Raw genomic sequence first — 18,255 nt, forward strand, 5'->3', positions numbered from 1 at the left:
TGTAAGGCGTGAAACTCCCTCCTTAATTCGTCCGCATGCATGCGATTCCCCGGTACCCATTGTCTCTCCTCAAGGCCGTACCCTTTCCAATGTACGAGGTTTTGTACAATGCGTGAATCTAAAATCCTTTCTACCTCGTACTCAGGCTGATCATCTACCAACACAGGAGGAGGAGGAGTGGGACCCACATGGACCGCTGGCTTAAGGAGGGACACATGGAAGGACCTTACCCCACGCATGCTGGCGGGAAGATCAATGGAATAAGTAACGTTATTTATCTTCTTAGCCACCGCAAATGGACCCACAAACCTGGGGCCCAATTTATCTGAAGGCTGTCTCAGGGTCAAGTGACGTGTGGACACCCAGACCAAGTCTCCTGGCTGGAACTTCCACTCCAACGAGCGTTTCTTGTCAGCCTGACCCTTTTGACTCTGGAATGCTTTTTCCAGATTCCTCTTCACCGTCCCCCAGATGCCTTTCAATGCCCTCTGCCAGACTTCCAGGGTTGGAAACGGAGAAGAGGCAACTGGCAAGGGGGAAAATTTGGGCGATCTCCCCGTTACAATCTGGAACGGAGAAAAACCAGACGACGAATTTTTCAAATTGTTCTGAGCGAACTCTGCGAAGGCCAGAAATTTTACCCAGTCATTCTGCGCCTCCGCAACATAACATCTTAAGAACTGCTCCAAAGACTGATTAATCCGTTCAATCTGCCCATTGGTCTGTGGGTGGTAGCTGGACGAGAAAGACAGCTTCATGCCCATTTGGTGGCAAAATGCCCTCCAGAATCTAGAAATGAATTGGACTCCCCTATCCGACACTGTTTTTCGGAATGCCATGCAGCCGGAAAATGTGGATGATGAATAGGTCGGCCAATTCCTGGGCCGAGGGGAGTCCTTTCAAGGGCACGAAATGGGCCATCTTGCTGAAGCGGTCGACTACCACCCAAATGACCGACATGCCCTCAGACCTGGGGAGCTCACCCACGAAATCCATGGATAAGTGGGTCCATGGCCCGGGGTGTACGTAATCACGAATGTGAACCTTGAAAAAAACAGGGACCATCGAGCCTGGCGAGGGCTTAACCTCTTAGCCCTCTCCTCGATGTATTCCAGATTCTTGTGGTCGGTAAAACCCGTGATAGTATGCTCCGCTCCTTCTAACCAATGACGCCATTCTTCAAAGGCTAGTTTAATGGCTAAGAGCTCCCTGTTGCCTATATCGTAGTTTCTCTCTGCTGGAGAGAATCTCCGAGAAAAATAGGCACACGGGTGCAATCTACCCTGTAAACCTGAACGTTGAGACAGCACAGCCCCCACCCCGACTTCTGAGGCGTCTACCTCAACAATAAAAGGGAAGGAAGTGTCTACGTGTCTTAGTATGGGTGCCGTGCAGAACAGCTCCTTCAAGGTCGAAAATGCCTGTAGGGCCTCAGGCGACCAGTGAGTAGTATCTGCCCCTTTCCTAGTGAGACTGGTGAGAGGTGCAATAACTGTGGAGTACCCCTTTATGAACCTTCTATAATAGTTTGCAAAGCCCAGAAAACGTTGCAACGACTTTAACCCCACCGGCTGAGGCCACTCCAGAACAGCGGATACCTTGGCAGGGTCCATAGACAGGCCCGAGGTGGAGACTATGTACCCCAGAAAGGTGACAGATGTAACTTCAAAAATACATTTTTCCAACTTGGCGTACAGCAGATTTTGTCTCAGCTTGTTTAGCACAAATCTGACATGGACCCTGTGCTCGGAGAGGTTGTTGGAGTAGATTAGTATATCGTCAAGGTATACAAGCACAAATCTACCCAACACCTCCCTGAATACCTCGTTAATTAATTCCTGGAAGACGGCTGGTGCATTGCACAACCCGAAGGGCATCACTAAGTACTCGTAATGCCCGTCGGGTGTGTTGAAGGCCGTCTTCCATTCATCGCCCTTTCTAATGCGGATCAGGTTGTATGCACCCCTCAGATCCAATTTTGAAAAGATCTTAGCGTCTGTGACCTGCGTGAATAAATCGTCTATTAATGGCAACGGATAACGATTCTTCACCGTGATTTTATTTAGGCCCCGATAATCGATGCAAGGTCGAAGACCTCCGTCTTTTTTCTTAACAAAAAAAAAACGCCCCCCGCAGGCGAGCGGGAGGGGCGAATGAACCCCTTGGCCAGATTGTCACGGATGTACTCCTGCATAGCCACTTTCTCTGGTCCAGACAAATTATACAAGTGACCCCTAGGAGGCATACAACCGGCACGGAGATCGATGGGGCAATCGAAAGGGCGATGAGGAGGTAACCTATCAGCAGCCTTGGGGCAGAATACATCCGAGAATTCGGAGTATTGCTCGGGAATACCCTCCACATGAACCTTGGTCTGACTTTCCCTAGACACTGTTGGGAACAGAAGTCTGACCAACTGGTTAGTTGTCCTGTCGCCCAATTAATCTGTGGCGAATGAAGCTGCAGCCAGGTCATACCTAGGACAATGGTGGAGGTGGTCATATGTAACACAAAAAAACGTAAACTCTCCCTATGCAGTACCCCAGTAATGACTTCCACCTCTGGTGTCTGGGACAGCGGACGGTCCCTTTGTAACGGGGAGTCGTCCACGGCAGTAACCTGGATAGGTGGTTTTACTGGGGTGAGAGGAATGTCCAACTTCTCTGCAAATTCGGAACTCATGAAATTAGCTGCGGAGCCTGAATCAATAAAGGCCTCCGTGGCTTCAGATTTGTCCCCCCATGTAATCGTACAGGGGAGGAGCAATCGTCTTTCTTTCAGGGGTGTGAGCTGGGCGCCTAGGGTGTCACCTCTTATCACTCCTAGGCGGTAGCGTTTCCCGGCTTATCCCTATTAGGCTTAATGGGACAGTCTCGTACCCTATGCCCCCCTTCACCACAGTATAAACATAGTTGTTCCGTCAATCTCCGTCTTCTCTCCACTTGGGTCAACTTAGACCGACCGATCTGCATCGGCTCAGGTGGAGGCAAGACCGGAGGCGATGAGACAAAAGGAGACGGAGTTACTAGGGGTGCAGCGGGAGGCGCTGCGTAAGAGGTCGACCTAACCCGATGACTGCCCCTAGTCTGTCTCTGATAGCGTAGCCTACGGTCGATTCGAATGGCCGATGAGATGGCCTCGTCGACTGTTTTGGGTTCGAGTTGGCTTAACATTAGGTCAGAGACCTCATCCGACAACCCAGACAGGAAGTAATCTAACAGGGCATAGGTGTCAAATCTGGCGGTAACTGACCACCTACGAAATTCTGCCGCGTAATCCTCGACCGAGCCTCTGCCTTGCCGCAAAAGTTTGAGCTTCCGCTCAGAGGTTGCCGCAAGGTCAGGGTCGTCGTATATCACTGCCATGGCCTTAAAAAATTCCTCTACCGAGGTCAGAGCTGTATCTGTGGGAGGCAGGTTGTATGCCCAGGACTGGGAATCACCAGTTAACAAGGTTTTAATAAAAATGACCCGTTGGGTCTCAGTCCCCGAGGATCGGGTCTCAACTCGAAATATGATAACACTCTACTCTTAAAATTCCGGAAGTCAGACTTGTGGCCGGAAAATTTGTCTGGTACGGGCATACGTATGTCATCACTAGGAGGGAATCGCACCGAATCAACTGACGTCTGAAGGGTTTGCACAGAGCCTGTTAGGGCATCAATTAAAGCTTTGTGCTGGCCCAGTGCTTGATGGATAGTATCCACCGAAGTGGCGAGCACAGTCAGAGGGTCAGCGCGTGCGTCCATCTGTTTATTGGTCTGGCGTTCTGTAACGATCGGTGAAGCACAGAGAGGACCTGATTACCGGTGATCTGCAGTATCACTGGGAATACAGATGTATACCAGATTATAAGTGATCTGCAGTATCACTGATAATCCGATATACTCGCTAACCTCTGTTCACCTGAGTAGAGTGTAGTGTTTGGTGTAACGGTAACACTTAGAGGACTAGGCCTCAGTGCAGCAAGGAGTACTGCACAGATTCCTTCCGCAGACCTGAGCTCTCCAAGACGGGAGGAGTCAGACTGACAGTAGGAAGGATGGTCTGAAAGTGACACTCAGGAGGAGGTGTCACTGACAGGACGGGGAACCGCCTCCAATAGTAAGGTCGGTTCTCGAGGTCGGACAAGCCAGGTCGTACACACACAGACAGATAAAGTACAAGATCAGGAGGCAAAGGTGGAGTCTAAGTACAGGCAGGGTATCGGCAATGGGGTATCAGAAATATCGAGGTACAAAATCAGGAGGCAGAAGCAGAGTCTAGGAACGAGCCGGGGTTCGGCAACAGAGTATCAGAAATATCGAGGTGCAAGATCAGAGTTCAGGAGGATAGTCAGGCAGGCAAAGAGTCATAACAGATAATCACAATCAAACTAGTACTTTAGCTATCAACAGAATCTAGCTAAGTGTAGGATTACAGCTCCAGCTGGTCCCGGCACACTTGCGGATCTGACTACAGATCTGGGTGCTACCACATATGTGATCGCAACGCAAGAACAAGAGCAAGTGAACAGCCAGCAGTATATATACACACAAGGACCTTTCCAGGACCTCCCTAATTGCTGGACCAATGAGAGTTGTGGAAAATGTCAGCTGACCAGCCTGGTCAGCTGACTCACTTCTGGCTGTTATATAAGCTCTGTCTCTGTGCGCGCGCGCGTTACTCTGAATCCTGGTGGACTATCAGTCCCAGCCACACTAGAACTGTCTTGCAATGTATCCAGTTCCAATGCGGATTCCGCCGTTTCCAATGCGGATTCCGCTGTTCCCAATGCGGATTCCGCCGCTCTGCCTATGCGGCATGCGGCGGTTTTTCCGCGTTGTGACGCCATGCTGAACGCAGAGACAGCCGCCTCACCTTGAGAGACGGCGGCTTTTCCGTGTTTCTTCACAGCTGTGCACATTGAACACAGAGGTGTTGTCTGTTTACAATCTCCTCATTCCCCTGCAGAGTACCTGCACATCATTCAAACATGTACCCACACTTACATTGCCTAGGGCCTGATAGATGTTCTTTGTTCCGGTTTGTACCTTTTACAAGTACTCTTACCAAGGACTAGTTTTAGTCTAAAGGGAATAAATATGGCAGTCTCCATATCCTTCTCACTTCAGTTGTCTTGTAAAATTCCTAAGCGTTGGCAGTTAAGAGACGAATTTCATGTTACATACTTTTAATCAACAAAATTGTAATATGCAAATTAGAGGAGTCGGAGTCGATGGAATCATAAACTGAGGAGTCGGAGTCGGTGGATTTTTGGACCGACTCCACAGCCCTGCAGTACAGACCAAAAGTTTGGACACACCTCATCCAAAGAATTTTCTTTATTTTCATGACTATGAACATTGTAGATTCACACTGAAGGCATCCAAACCAATTAACACGTACATAACCAAAAAGTGTGAAACAACTGATGTCCTATTCTAGGTTTTATTCTAGGTCATAAGGCAATAAATCCCACTTATTAAACCTGACAGGGCACACCTGTGAAGTGAAAACCATTTCAGGTGACTACATCTTGAAGCTCATCAAGAGAATGCCAAGAGTGTGCAAAGCAGTAATCAAAGCAAATGACATATTTTCAGTTTTTTCCCACTTATATACACACAGCCAGATGAGTCACACCAGAGTCAAAACATTTGATCTGCACATTCATTTTGGACCAATGACTAATGATGGAGGCAGGTCATCAGTGTAGATGACGGGCAACTGGCATTTATTAGAGAATGAAGATGGCAGCCTCCGTATAAGTCTCACTTCAGTTTCCCTTTGATGCTATATACAGTGGAGCTGATATACTGTAGTTGACAACAAAGAACAGCATCCACATATAATATTATATTTCTTGGCAGTTGGAAACAGCTGTTACTTCTTGCAATGCAAGGAGGTTCACAGACAGAAAAATGTCTGGGACATGGACCTTAAACTGCCCCCACTGCAGAGTCCCCACCCAGAGTCCCCACTCTCCTTCACCCCTACCGCTAACGCAGAATGTGCGCAGAGCACTGAATCCACTGCGTGTTATAACTGCCTTTTAGCTCTATAGATACTTTTTTTTTTTTTTACCAAGGGGTGGACACCCCAGAACCCCCCTCCCCCTTCTTCCCCTGGGTAATCATACCAGCCTCTGTTAGTTGAGATGGGTTATTTGATATCTGTATATTTTTACTTGTTTGTTAGTTTGTTTTGCCAATAAGGTTGTACCTCTAATGTATCTTAAAGAGGAACTGTAACATGAAAAGATCCCCTGGGGGGTACTCACCTCGGGTGGGGGAAGCCTCCGGATCCTAATGAGGCTTCCCACGCCGTCCTCCATCCGTCAGGGGTCTCGCTGCAGCCCTCCGTGGAGTCCGGGCAGCGGTGACGTCAATATTTACCTTCCTGGCTCCTGCGCAGGCGCTCTGACGGCTGTTGGCTCCGAACTATACGAAAATACCCGATCGCCGTCGGGTCCGCTCTACTGCGCAGGCGCAAGTTTCCTGCGCCTGCGCAGTAGAGCGGACCCGAATGAGATCGGGTATTTCCGTGTAGTTCGGAATGGAAAGCCGCCACAGCGCCCCCGCTGGAGCCAGCAAAGGTAAATATTGAAATGACAGTCGGCACAGTCGCCGGCTGTTCGGAGGGCTGCGGCGAGACCCCCGTGGGACAGAGGACGGCGTGGGAAGCCTCATTAGGATCCGGAGGCTTCCCCCACCCGAGGTGAGTACCCCCCAGGGGATCTTTTGAATGTTACAGAGTCTCTTTAAGATTATATATATCCTTTTGATGTCTCTTACAGCACATACATTTTTATTTAGTGAATTAGACCTAAATTTCTGGACTTATACTGGAGTATATACAGTAATTATATCACTGCAATTTTAAAGTGTTGTTGTGAGGCATCGCAGGAAAGCAGCCGCCTCTACTCAGCGTGAGGCGGCTGCTTCCCTCAAGGGCATGGCGGAGCGCGGAGAAACCGCCGCGTCTGACGCGGCTAGCACGCAGGGCCCTGAGACACCGCCGAGCGGTGCTGGTGTGGCTGGGACTCATAGTCCCTCTAGATTCAGAGTGACGCGCGTGCGCGCGGAGAAGCAGAGCATATATGGCAGCCAGAAAAAGGTCAGCTGACCTGCTCGGTCAGCTGACGACTAGGCCTCTTCTCATTGGTCCAGCACTTAGGGAGGTGCTGGAGAGATGCCTGTGTATATATACTGCCGGCTGTTCAGTTGCTGGTTGTCTGGCGTTGCGAACACAACGTGGTAGCACTCAGACCCTAGTCAGATCCTAAAGTGTGCCGGGACCAGCTGGAGCTGTAATCCTACACTTAGCTAGATTCTGTTGATAGCTTAAAGTACTGGTTTGATTGTGATATTTGTTATGACCTTTTGGCTTGCCTGACTATCTCCTGAACTCTGATTCTGTACCTCGATATTTCTGATACTCTGTTGCCGAACCCCGGCTCGCCCTAAGACTCTGCATCTGTCTCCTGATTCTGTACCTCGATATTTCTGATACCCTGTTGCCGAACCCTGACTGTTTATCAAGACTCCGCATCTGCCTTCTGAATCTGTACTTTGCCTGTGTGTTTACGACCTGGCTTGTCCGACCTCGAGAACCGACCTTACTGTTAGAGGCGGTTCCCAGTCCTGTTAGTGACACCTCCCCCTGAGTGTCACTATCAGAGAGTCCTTCCTATCTTAGCTTGACTCCTCCCTCCTAGGAGAGTTCAGGCCTTCGGAAGAAATCCGTGCAGTACTCCTTACTGCCTTGAGGCCTAGGCCTCTTAGTGTTACAGTTACACCAAACACTACACTCTACTCAGGTGTCCAGAGGTTAGCTAGTATATCGGATTATCGGTGATACTGCAGATCATCTATAATCTGGTATATATCTGTATTCCCAGTGATACTGCAGATCACCGGTAATCAGATCCTATCTGTGCTACACCGATCGTTACAGTTGTGTATTATATACACACATTCTGCAATATCACATAATAATGGTGCTCACCAATGATACAATCTTGATTCTACAATTTTACCACTTCTATGTAATAAGAGGGACTACCTTTCAAAGTATATTCACTCTGTTCACCTCTATACTACATAGATTTGGCAAACTGTACAACAGAGATTGTATCAAAAGTGGGCACCCATGATATTTTCCATATATGTATAAACGAGTACTGTATAAGGCCCGGTTCACATTAGCGGCTGCTATCCGGAATCGCCGTGCCGGAGCCGGACCGCATGCGGACCGGACGAAACGGACGCACGGCATAGCAATGAAAGTCTATGCGACCGTTCACATGCGTCCGTTTCGTCCGGACCAGAGCCGGACCGGATCCGGACTCCGGCGTCCGTTCCAACATGCGCTATTTTTTGGTCCGGCTGGTCCGGCTGACGTATCCGGACCGGAGCCGGAATGTTGCATCCGGCCAATGGAAACCAATGAGAACCGGAGAGCGCACAACACACTGGCTATAAAAACCGGATGTTGTACCACACTTCCTATGCAGACTCTATGGTATGGTGGCCATTTTGGATGGGGACCACATGGCACCAGCGTTCACAGAGTGGAGCAGCAGTGACTTCATGCTGGAGCTCTTTGGCAGCAATATGGAGCAGGATCTGTCTGATAGCGAGGGGGTGAGGCCCTACACATCAGAAGACCTCATCCTACAGGTGCAGCAGGTACCAGCCCTGTGGGACAAGGGGGATGCGGACCACAGCAACATCAAAAAATGCAGAGGCCTGTGGAAAAAAATTGCCAAGCTGTATGTGGAGGACTTTGAGAACTTGAGCAAGAGACAGCAAGGCACAGAGGGTATGTTGACTAGAAGTTTTTTTGGGGGGGCTTGTGGTTTAAGCTTGTGATGTATTCAACTTTTGCTATGGATTTGTGTCACCCACGTGTTGCCCACCCACCTGTTCCCCACCCACCTGTACCCCACCCACCTGTACCCCACCTGTGCTGTATCCCACCCACCTGTGATGTATCCCACCCACCTGTACCCCACCTGTGCTGTATCCCACCCACCTGTGCTGTATCCCACCCACCTGTGCTGTATCCCACCCACCTGTGCTGTATCCCACCCACCTGTGATGTATCCCACCCACCTGTGCTGTATCCCACCCACCTCTACCCCACCTGTGATGTATCCCACCTGTGATGTATCCCACCCACCTGTACCCCACCTGTGATGTATCCCACCCACCTGTGATGTATCCCACCCACCAGTACCCCACCTGTGATGTATCCCACCCACCTGTACCCCACCTGTGCTGTATCCCACCCACCTGTGATGTATCACACCCACCTGTACCCCACCTGTGATGTATCCCACCTGTGATGTATCCCACCCACCAGTACCCCACCTGTGATGTATCCCACCCACCAGTACCCCACCTGTGATGTATCCCACCCACCAGTACCCCACCTGTGATGTATCCCACCCACCTCTACCCCACCTGTGATGTATCCCACCCACCTCTACCCCACCTGTGATGTATCCCACCCACCTCTACCCCACCTGTGATGTATCCCACCCACCTGTACCCCACCTGTGCTGTATCACACCCACCTGTACCCCACCTGTGATGTATCCCACCCACCTCTACCCCACCTGTGATGTATCCCACCCACCTCTACCCCACCTGTGATGTATCCCACCCACCAGTACCCCACCTGTGATGTATCCCACCCACCTCTACCCCACCTGTGCTGTATCACACCCACCTGTACCCCACCTGTGATGTATCCCACCCACCTCTACCCCACCTGTGATGTATCCCACCCACCTCTACCCCACCTGTGATGTATCCCACCCACCTGTACCCCACCTGTGCTGTATCCCACCCACCTGTGCTGTATCCCACCCACCTGTGATGTATCCCACCCACCTGCGATGTACCCCACCTGTGCACATATAACATACACAATGACCAATTATTTTACATCAATTTATTGTAAAAAATTAATACATTTAAATTCACTCAAACTTAAAACTCCAAAATAAACACATTTCAACAAAACATATTAAAAACCAAACATTCACCCTCGTCCAGGTGGTGTGGTAAAATAAAGTCTCAGTTGGTCCCTGTTCCGCAGTGACACTACCCTTGGCCTGGTTGCATACCTCCGCAGGGGCATTAGTGGAAGCACATTCGGGGGTTCCGGAGTCTCTCTTTCCTCCTGCCGCACAAAGTTGTGGAGGATGCATGCTGCCTTCACCACGACAACTGCGTTGCCCGGTTTCAGCAGCATGGGCGTGTGGAACACCCTCCACTTTGACACCAGGATCCCAAATGTGCACTCCACCATTCTCCTTGCACGGCTCAACCGAGCATTGAAGTGTAGCTGGCTGGCATCAAGTCCCCTGTCTGGGTACGGACGCATTACATGGTCGGACAGGGCGAAGGCCTCGTCCCCCACAAACACATAGGGGTAGGCCGGTGCCCTTGTCCCAGGCCAGGGTCTGTCACGGGGGAGACGCAGTCTGCCTTCCTCCATCAGCCGGCAAAGGGTCGTACGCTGGAAAATTCCAGAGTCATTGGAACTACCGTACGACCCCACGTCCACGTACACAAACTTGTAGTCCGCATCTGCCACTGCCATTAGAACAATGCTGAAGTATTTTTTATAGTTGAAATAATGGCTGCCACTCCCCACGGGTTTCTGAAGCCGGATGTGTTTCCCATCCAGTGCGCCAACACAATTAGGAAACTTGCACTCGGTCCAGAAGCCCTGGGCGATCTCCTCCCATTTCGTGGTGTCCGGCACAGGCATGTATCTGGCCCTCAGTCGCGTCCAAAGGATCCTCGAAGTCCTCACGACGATGCCTGCCACCGTGCTCTTCCCAATACGAAATGTGACATGTAGCGATGTATATGTTTGTCCAGTTGCGATGTACCTACAAGAGAAATAATCGAAATCAATTTTTCATGTCGTTACAGGAGAAAGGTACAAGACAAGGTGGCGCAATATACGGGATGCATATGTGAAATGGCTACGGAAGAAAAAACTTGCCGAACGAAGTGGCAGTGGCGGGGGAAGGCGCCAAAAAGACTACCAATTTGCCAAGCAATTGTCTTTCATCAATGCAAGCCTGGAACCTAGACTGTAAGTACCACTACTGTGGGCAGGAACTGAGAGCTCATTTACCATGACTTCGGCCATGTATTGCTATGGCCTCAATTCCCATGGCTAGCGAACTTTTCTCACAAGCTTTATCAAATGTTGGGTAGAAACGGGTGATAAAGTGATTGCTAGTGTTTGCTAGCTCTGTGAATTGACGCCACATGCTGTTTGGCACACCAATAAATATTTTTTTTATCTACAGGACTGAAGACAATTTGGAGCAAGAGGAACCGACCCAGGAGGCACGGTTCAGCAGTGAGGAGAGCTTGGTGGATGATGACGTCGCCGATGTAACCTATTGCCCCGAGGCGAGGAGTAGGAGGAGGGAGTCCTTAATCACAACTCCGTCCTTTGATGATGACTTGGCAGAAGAGAGCTTGGATGTTGAGGTTGCAGGACCGAGTGTGGAAGAAGCTGAACCTCCACAATCGACCGCTATGGAAGCTCCAGGGGAACAAGAACAAAGTGAGGAGCACCGAGAGACTGCAGCACAACCAGCGCGCAGGGCAACCCCGACACAGGCCAGAGGACGGGAAGATGCTGCCACACCACCAGTGAGGACCACCACACCAGTGAGGCGTCGAGGTACCCTCCCCCCAACAAGGAGAGAGACAGAGTCCGAGATGTCCGGGGCTGTCTCCGGACTTCTCGGGATTCTTCAGAGCCACCAAACTCTCATAACCCGGCAGTTGCAAGATGAGGACAGGGGCCATATCATGGAGCAGTACAAGTCCCACATCACTACACTGCAATGTGAGCTCGACGCTGTACATGGGCACTACAGGGACGAGCTTAAAATGATGCATGAGATGCACAGAGGAGAAATCGACCAACTGCGTGCGCAGCATCATCAGTCGGTGGGCCAGCTGCAGAACATGATGCAGCAAATGCATCAACAAAGCAAGGAACTACTGAAATTGCAGGCACACCCGTGTTTTCACACTGTGATGTCTCTAATACCATATCTAGAAAAGGTGCCTTCACAAAACCTGATGGCGTGCCATTCCAATTTGCTGGAGGTGATTAAACAGCACATGGACACGCCATTATTGCAACCACCAATTTTTAGACCCCCACAACCAACAGCGGTGCCCACCTGGCAATCATCACAGATGTACACCGGCTACAGAGGCAGTCAATATGGGCCACCGCTGTCAGGGTCCAGCTCATCCACGACCAGCACCCAAGAGAGTCCAGATTTCCAGGCAGCAACTCCCACCTTTTCTAGTAGTGGTGCCGATACAATTTGAAAAAAAAAGTCAAATTGTTCCTGGACATGCTCCTCTGAATACCTCCGATCCTCGGAGTAAGGATACCATCACAGGGCTTTTTAACTTTTGGTTTTGCTGGACTTGAACTTTAGGGCCTGGTGTCCCCGAAAGACACTACCTGGGTCACAACCTTGTGCCTGTTGCACAGCACCTGTAGTCCTGCACCTGTGCCTTTGATTCCTCTTGTTCCTTACTTTGTTGATCCTAATCACTTGCACAAGACCCTTGGAGCCATGGGTGAAGGACACCTTCACTGGTCGGTGAGAGGCCTAGCCTTTTCACTGACCTGTGTCCTTCATCCATGGCTCAGAGGGTCCTGTGCCAGTCGTTAGGTTTTAGAAGCACTAATAATTTAGGGCCTGGTGTCCCCGAAAGACACTACCTGGGTCACAACCTTGTGCCTGTTGCACAGCACCTGTAGTCCTGCACCTGTGCCTTTGATTCCTCTTGTTCCTTACTTTGTTGATCCTAATCACTTGCACAAGACCCTTGGAGCCATGGGTGAAGGACACCTTCACTGGTCGGTGAGAGGCCTAGCCTTTTCACTGCCCTGTGTCCTTCATCCATGGCTCAGAGGGTCCTGTGCCAGTGGTTAGGTTTTTGAAGCACTTCAATTTTAGGGCCTAGTGTCCCCGAAAGACACTACCTGGGTCACAACCTTGTGCCTGTTGCACTGCACCTGTAGTCATGCACCTCTGCCATCGGTTCCTCTTGCTCCTCACTTTGTTCTTGTTCCTAACCACTTGCACAAGACCCTTGGAGCCATGGATGAAGGACACCTTGACTGGTCGGTGAGAGGCCTAGCCTTTTCACTGCCCTGTGTCCTTCATCCATGGCTCAGAGGGTCCTGTGCCAGTGGTTAGGTTTTTGAAGCACTTCAATTTTAGGGCCTAGTGTCCCCGAAAGACACTACCTGGGTCACAACCTTGTGCCTGTTGCACTGCACCTGTAGTCATGCACCTCTGCCATCGGTTCCTCTTGCTCCTCACTTTGTTCTTGTTCCTAACCACTTGCACAAGACCCTTGGAGCCATGGATGAAGGACACCTTGACTGGTCGGTGAGAGGCCTAGCCTTTTCACTGCCCTGTGTCCTTCATCCATGGCTCAGAGGGTCATGTGCCAGTGGTTAGGTTTTTGAAGCACTTCAATTTTAGGGCCTGGTGTCCCCGAAAGACACTACCTGGGTCACAACCTTGTGCCTGTTGCACTGCACCTGTAGTCATGCACCTCTGCCATCGGTTCCTCTTGCTCCTCACTTTGTTCTTGTTCCTAACCACTTGCACAAGACCCTTGGAGCCATGGATGAAGGACACCTTGACTGGTCGGTGAGAGGCCTAGCCTTTTCACTGCCCTGTGTCCTTCATCCATGGCTCAGAGGGTCATGTGCCAGTGGTTAGGTTTTTGAAGCACTTCAATTTTAGGGCCTGGTGTCCCCGAAAGACACTACCTGGGTCACAACCTTGTGCCTGTTGCACTGCACCTGTAGTCATGCACCTCTGCCATCGGTTCCTCTTGCTCCTCACTTTGTTCTTGTTCCTAACCACTTGCACAAGACCCTTGGAGCCATGGATGAAGGACACCTTGACTGGTCGGTGAGAGGCCTAGCCTTTTCACTGCCCTGTGTCCTTCATCCATGGCTCAGAGGGTCCTGTGCCAGTGGTTAGGTTTTTGAAGCACTTCAATTTTAGGGCCTAGTGTCCCCGAAAGACACTACCTGGGTCACAACCTTGTGCCTGTTGCACTGCACCTGTAGTCATGCACCTCTGCCATCGGTTCCTCTTGCTCCTCACTTTGTTCTTGTTCCTAACCACTTGCACAAGACCCTTGGAGCCATGGATGAAGGACACCTTGACTGGTCGGTGAGAGGCCTAGCCTTTTCACTGCCCTGTGTCCTTCATCCATGGCTCAGAGGGTCATGTGCCAGTGGTTAGGTTTTTGAAGCACTTCAATTTTAGGGCCTGGTGTCCCCGAAAGACACTACCTGGGTCACAACCTTGTGCCTGTTGCACTGCACCTGTAGTCATGCACCTCTGCCATCGGTTCCTCTTGCTCCTCACTTTGTTCTTGTTCCTAACCACTTGCACAAGACCCTTGGAGCCATGGATGAAGGACACCTTGACTGGTCGGTGAGAGGCCTAGCCTTTTCACTGCCCTGTGTCCTTCATCCATGGCTCAGAGGGTCATGTGCCAGTGGTTAGGTTTTTGAAGCACTTCAATTTTAGGGCCTGGTGTCCCCGAAAGACACTACCTGGGTCACAACCTTGTGCCTGTTGCACTGCACCTGTAGTCATGCACCTCTGCCATCGGTTCCTCTTGCTCCTCACTTTGTTCTTGTTCCTAACCACTTGCACAAGACCCTTGGAGCCATGGATGAAGGACACCTTGACTGGTCGGTGAGAGGCCTAGCCTTTTCACTGCCCTGTGTCCTTCATCCATGGCTCAGAGGGTCATGTGCCAGTGGTTAGGTTTTTGAAGCACTTCAATTTTAGGGCCTGGTGTCCCCGAAAGACACTACCTGGGTCACAACCTTGTGCCTGTTGCACTGCACCTGTAGTCATGCACCTCTGCCATCGGTTCCTCTTGCTCCTCACTTTGTTCTTGTTCCTAACCACTTGCACAAGACCCTTGGAGCCATGGATGAAGGACACCTTGACTGGTCGGTGAGAGGCCTAGCCTTTTCACTGCCCTGTGTCCTTCATCCATGGCTCAGAGGGTCATGTGCCAGTGGTTAGGTTTTTGAAGCACTTCAATTTTAGGGCCTGGTGTCCCCGAAAGACACTTGGGCAGCTATGCCCTACAACTCTTCCAGCACAAAGTTGGTGGTTGGTGTTCCTTAAAACTGACCGGGCTATACCATAGATATGTTAATTTTTTGTCTTCCATGTTGGAAGAATGTTTCCATGTTGGAAAGTGGTTGTTTTTGCAATAAAAAAATTTGTTTTTACATACCTCAGTGTGATGAGTAGTTGTTCTTGTGGTGTGACTGCTCTCCTGAACGTGGTATCCTTCTTCCTAAGGTCATCCTTCACCATCTCCAAAAGGGTATCAAACCTGTCAGGAGATGTAAAGGAAGAAGCTGTAAAGTATGTTGTGGGACAAGGTGTTGGGTGGAGGATGGGGGAGGTGTGTTTACAGAGGTTTGGGAGTGTTGTGGAGGGTGGGGGTGTCGTGTATAGCTAGGTATACAGGGGTGTGGGGGTCAGGGTGGTGTGTTTAGCTAGGTATACAGGGATGAGGTGTTGTGGGGGTGAGGGTGGGGTGTTTAGGAATGGTGGGGGTTGGTGTATTTAGGCCTATACACTTACAGGGGAATAGACATCCGAGTGTAGCTGTAGAACTTCTGTGGGTGTCGTCTGAGGTCCCGGTAGAGGGCCTGGAACTCTCCCTTCCTCTGCCTCCTGGCTAGTAGAGGGTGCACCCACCATCTCCTGCGAGGAGCACGCCTTCTCCCCACATAGTAGTAGGTAAACAACAGGAAGGAGAGAATTCCCAGGTAATAAGCGTAAAAAATGACTGGATCCATGGTCCCAACTGCTGTCTCTGTATCCAAGGATGGTCTCCACACGTCCAGCTGTCTCCAACAATGACCCCAGAGCTTCTGCTGACCTCCCAGAACCCCAGGTATTTATACCGGTTGTTATCTCTTTAAGAATCCGGATCCGGACCGCAACCGTGTTCATACCGCACGGAAACCGTATGCAACCGGATCCGGACCGGATCCGGACAGGAACCGTACGGTTCAGGTCCGATCCGGATCCGGTGCGGTCCGGACATCCGGTGCGGTTTTTGCAAAACAGCAAGTGTGAACGGGGCCTAATTGTGTAACAGGAAGCTGCATGTGTCTGATCTCTGCCTCCTGAATGCTGTTTGCAATGTCTGGGCAGGAGCTTGCAACCATACTCGTTACAATATCATTTCCTATTTTTCGCCACCTGATGGCAGCACATCTCTCCTTTACACTAACTGAAACGTTACAGTATTTTAATAAACCCAATAACAACCTAACAACTGTAATACTAATTTATTGATTATACATGTGTGCGTTGTCCACACCTTCTAGTCATTTGTAGGAAATCATGGGCAAGCAAAAACTAGATAATCCACTGAAACCGTGCTGTAATATAAGCATAGAAAGGGGGTATTTCTATTTACACACCATATTGAGCATTTAAAGAGGCACCATAATGATAAATAGTGGAATGTGCTACATTATTGTAGCTGATAGCTGTGATAAATTACTTTTCTCCTACGTTGCTGTCACTTACAGTAGGTAGTAGAAATCTGACAGAAGCGACAGGTTTTGGGCTAGTTCATCTCTTCATGGGGGATTCTCAGGGATTTATTTATTTTCAAAAGCACTTAGTGAATGGCAGTTGCTCTGTCCAACTGCCAAAAAACTGTGTAGTGAGCAGGGAAGCTGGCCAGCATCATTGTTTAAATCCTTTTTAGGGAACATCTTTATAAAGAATAAAAGCCTTGCTGAGCGCCAGTTATAAGCAATGAGACACAGTTAGTTGCCTTTGGTAGCTCAGAATTTGTTTGATAAGGTGAACCTTATAGCTCAAAATGGGCATTTGCTGACGTTTACTTATAAGTACTATGTGGAAGTATATCAATGTTGTGTGCACTTGAATACAATTGAATTGTGACTTATATAGAACAAAGTTAAAACTGCATTAATGGACCGGACGGATTACTGTACCTGTTATGTTCCTTTTTTAACGGTTACTCAATAAAAAAAAAAATTATTGAAAAGCCTTGCTGAGAATCCCCCATGAAGAGATGGACTAGTCCAAAACCTGTCACTTCTGTCAGATTTCTACTACCTACTGTAAGTGACAGCAACACAGGAGAAAAGTAATTTATGGCTCTTTTTACTCTGGAAAAAATGTACTTCTTATTTGTTTATGTTTGCACATATTTTAAATTTCACAATTTTTCACCATAGTGCTTCTTTAAGTTGGGCGGAGACACCTTGAGGGCCCTACAGGCTCTGGGGCCCTAGGGCAATTGACCTCTTTGCCTCTATGGCAGCGCCGGCCCTGTTGGAGCCCCAGCAGAAGCATATTTGAATGTCCCACTGGGGCTACCCACTTATCCGCTAGGTGGACAAAACACAGCATTTATATAACGCTTTTCTCCTGGCATACTCAGAGCGCCAGAACTGCAGCACTAGGGTGCGCTATATAGGCAGTAGCAGTGTCAGGGAGTCTTGCCCAGTGTCTCCTCACTGAATAGGTGCAGGCTTGCTGAACAGTAAGAGCTGAGACTTGAACTTGAGACTTGAACCCTGGTCTTCTGTGTCAGGGGCAGGTGGACCAATGGGAATCATCCTGATTTTTATTGGACCAATGAGGAGACTATCAGTTACCTATGATGTATAACAGCATTTGCTTTAGAGCCTGCAATGGCAGACACATTGGCTTGCGCTCCTGCTTCAGCTGGGGAGAGGAGACATCAGCTGTTAGAACTGCTAAAGTGAGCATGGGAGAATGCATCAGTAAACATATAGGATCTCTGAACATAATCTGAACATTTGTATAGCACTTTTCTCCTACTGGACTCAAAGCGCCAGTGTTGCCAACTCATCCCTTTATTTACTGACACATATGAATTATACAGGTTTCGTGGCTAGGTAGATGCAGGTAAGGCACGGATTATGTGTAAGTAGCCCCAGAACCTGTATAACTTAGATGTGTCAGTAATTAAAGGGATGAGTTGGCAACACTGCAAAGCGCTCAAGAGCTGCAGCCACTGGGACGCACTCAAGAGGCCACCCTGCAGTGTTAGGGAGTCTTGCATTAAACTCCTTACTCCTGGTCTCCCATGCCGAAGGAGGTGCCCTTAACCAGTACACTATCCAGCCA

The 18,255-nt window shown here is 49.6% G+C and overlaps 1 protein-coding gene across 1 annotated transcript; it reads right to left on the reverse strand.

Annotated features, from left to right (window-relative positions):
• Positions 1 to 10,031: 10,031 nt before the first annotated feature.
• On the reverse strand, positions 10,032 to 15,394 carry LOC137562311 (uncharacterized). Its single transcript, XM_068273647.1, has 2 exons — positions 15,338 to 15,394; positions 10,032 to 10,890 (listed from the first exon to the last, which is right to left on the reverse strand). The coding sequence occupies exon 2, from the start codon at positions 10,764 to 10,766 to the stop codon at positions 10,032 to 10,034; it is 735 nt and encodes a 244-aa protein (XP_068129748.1). The 5' UTR covers positions 10,767 to 10,890; positions 15,338 to 15,394.
• Between the last annotated feature and the right edge of the window lie 2,861 nt (positions 15,395 to 18,255).

The sequence above is a fragment of the Hyperolius riggenbachi genome, chromosome 3, assembly GCF_040937935.1.
Source record: "Hyperolius riggenbachi isolate aHypRig1 chromosome 3, aHypRig1.pri, whole genome shotgun sequence".
NCBI classification, from domain to species: Eukaryota; Metazoa; Chordata; class Amphibia; order Anura; family Hyperoliidae; genus Hyperolius; species Hyperolius riggenbachi.

What these genes read in the sequence shown, in the direction of transcription:
- LOC137562311 (XM_068273647.1), bottom strand. Translation starts at nt 10,766, where the DNA reads ATGCCTGTGCCGGACACCACGAAATGGGAGGAGATCGCCCAGGGCTTC.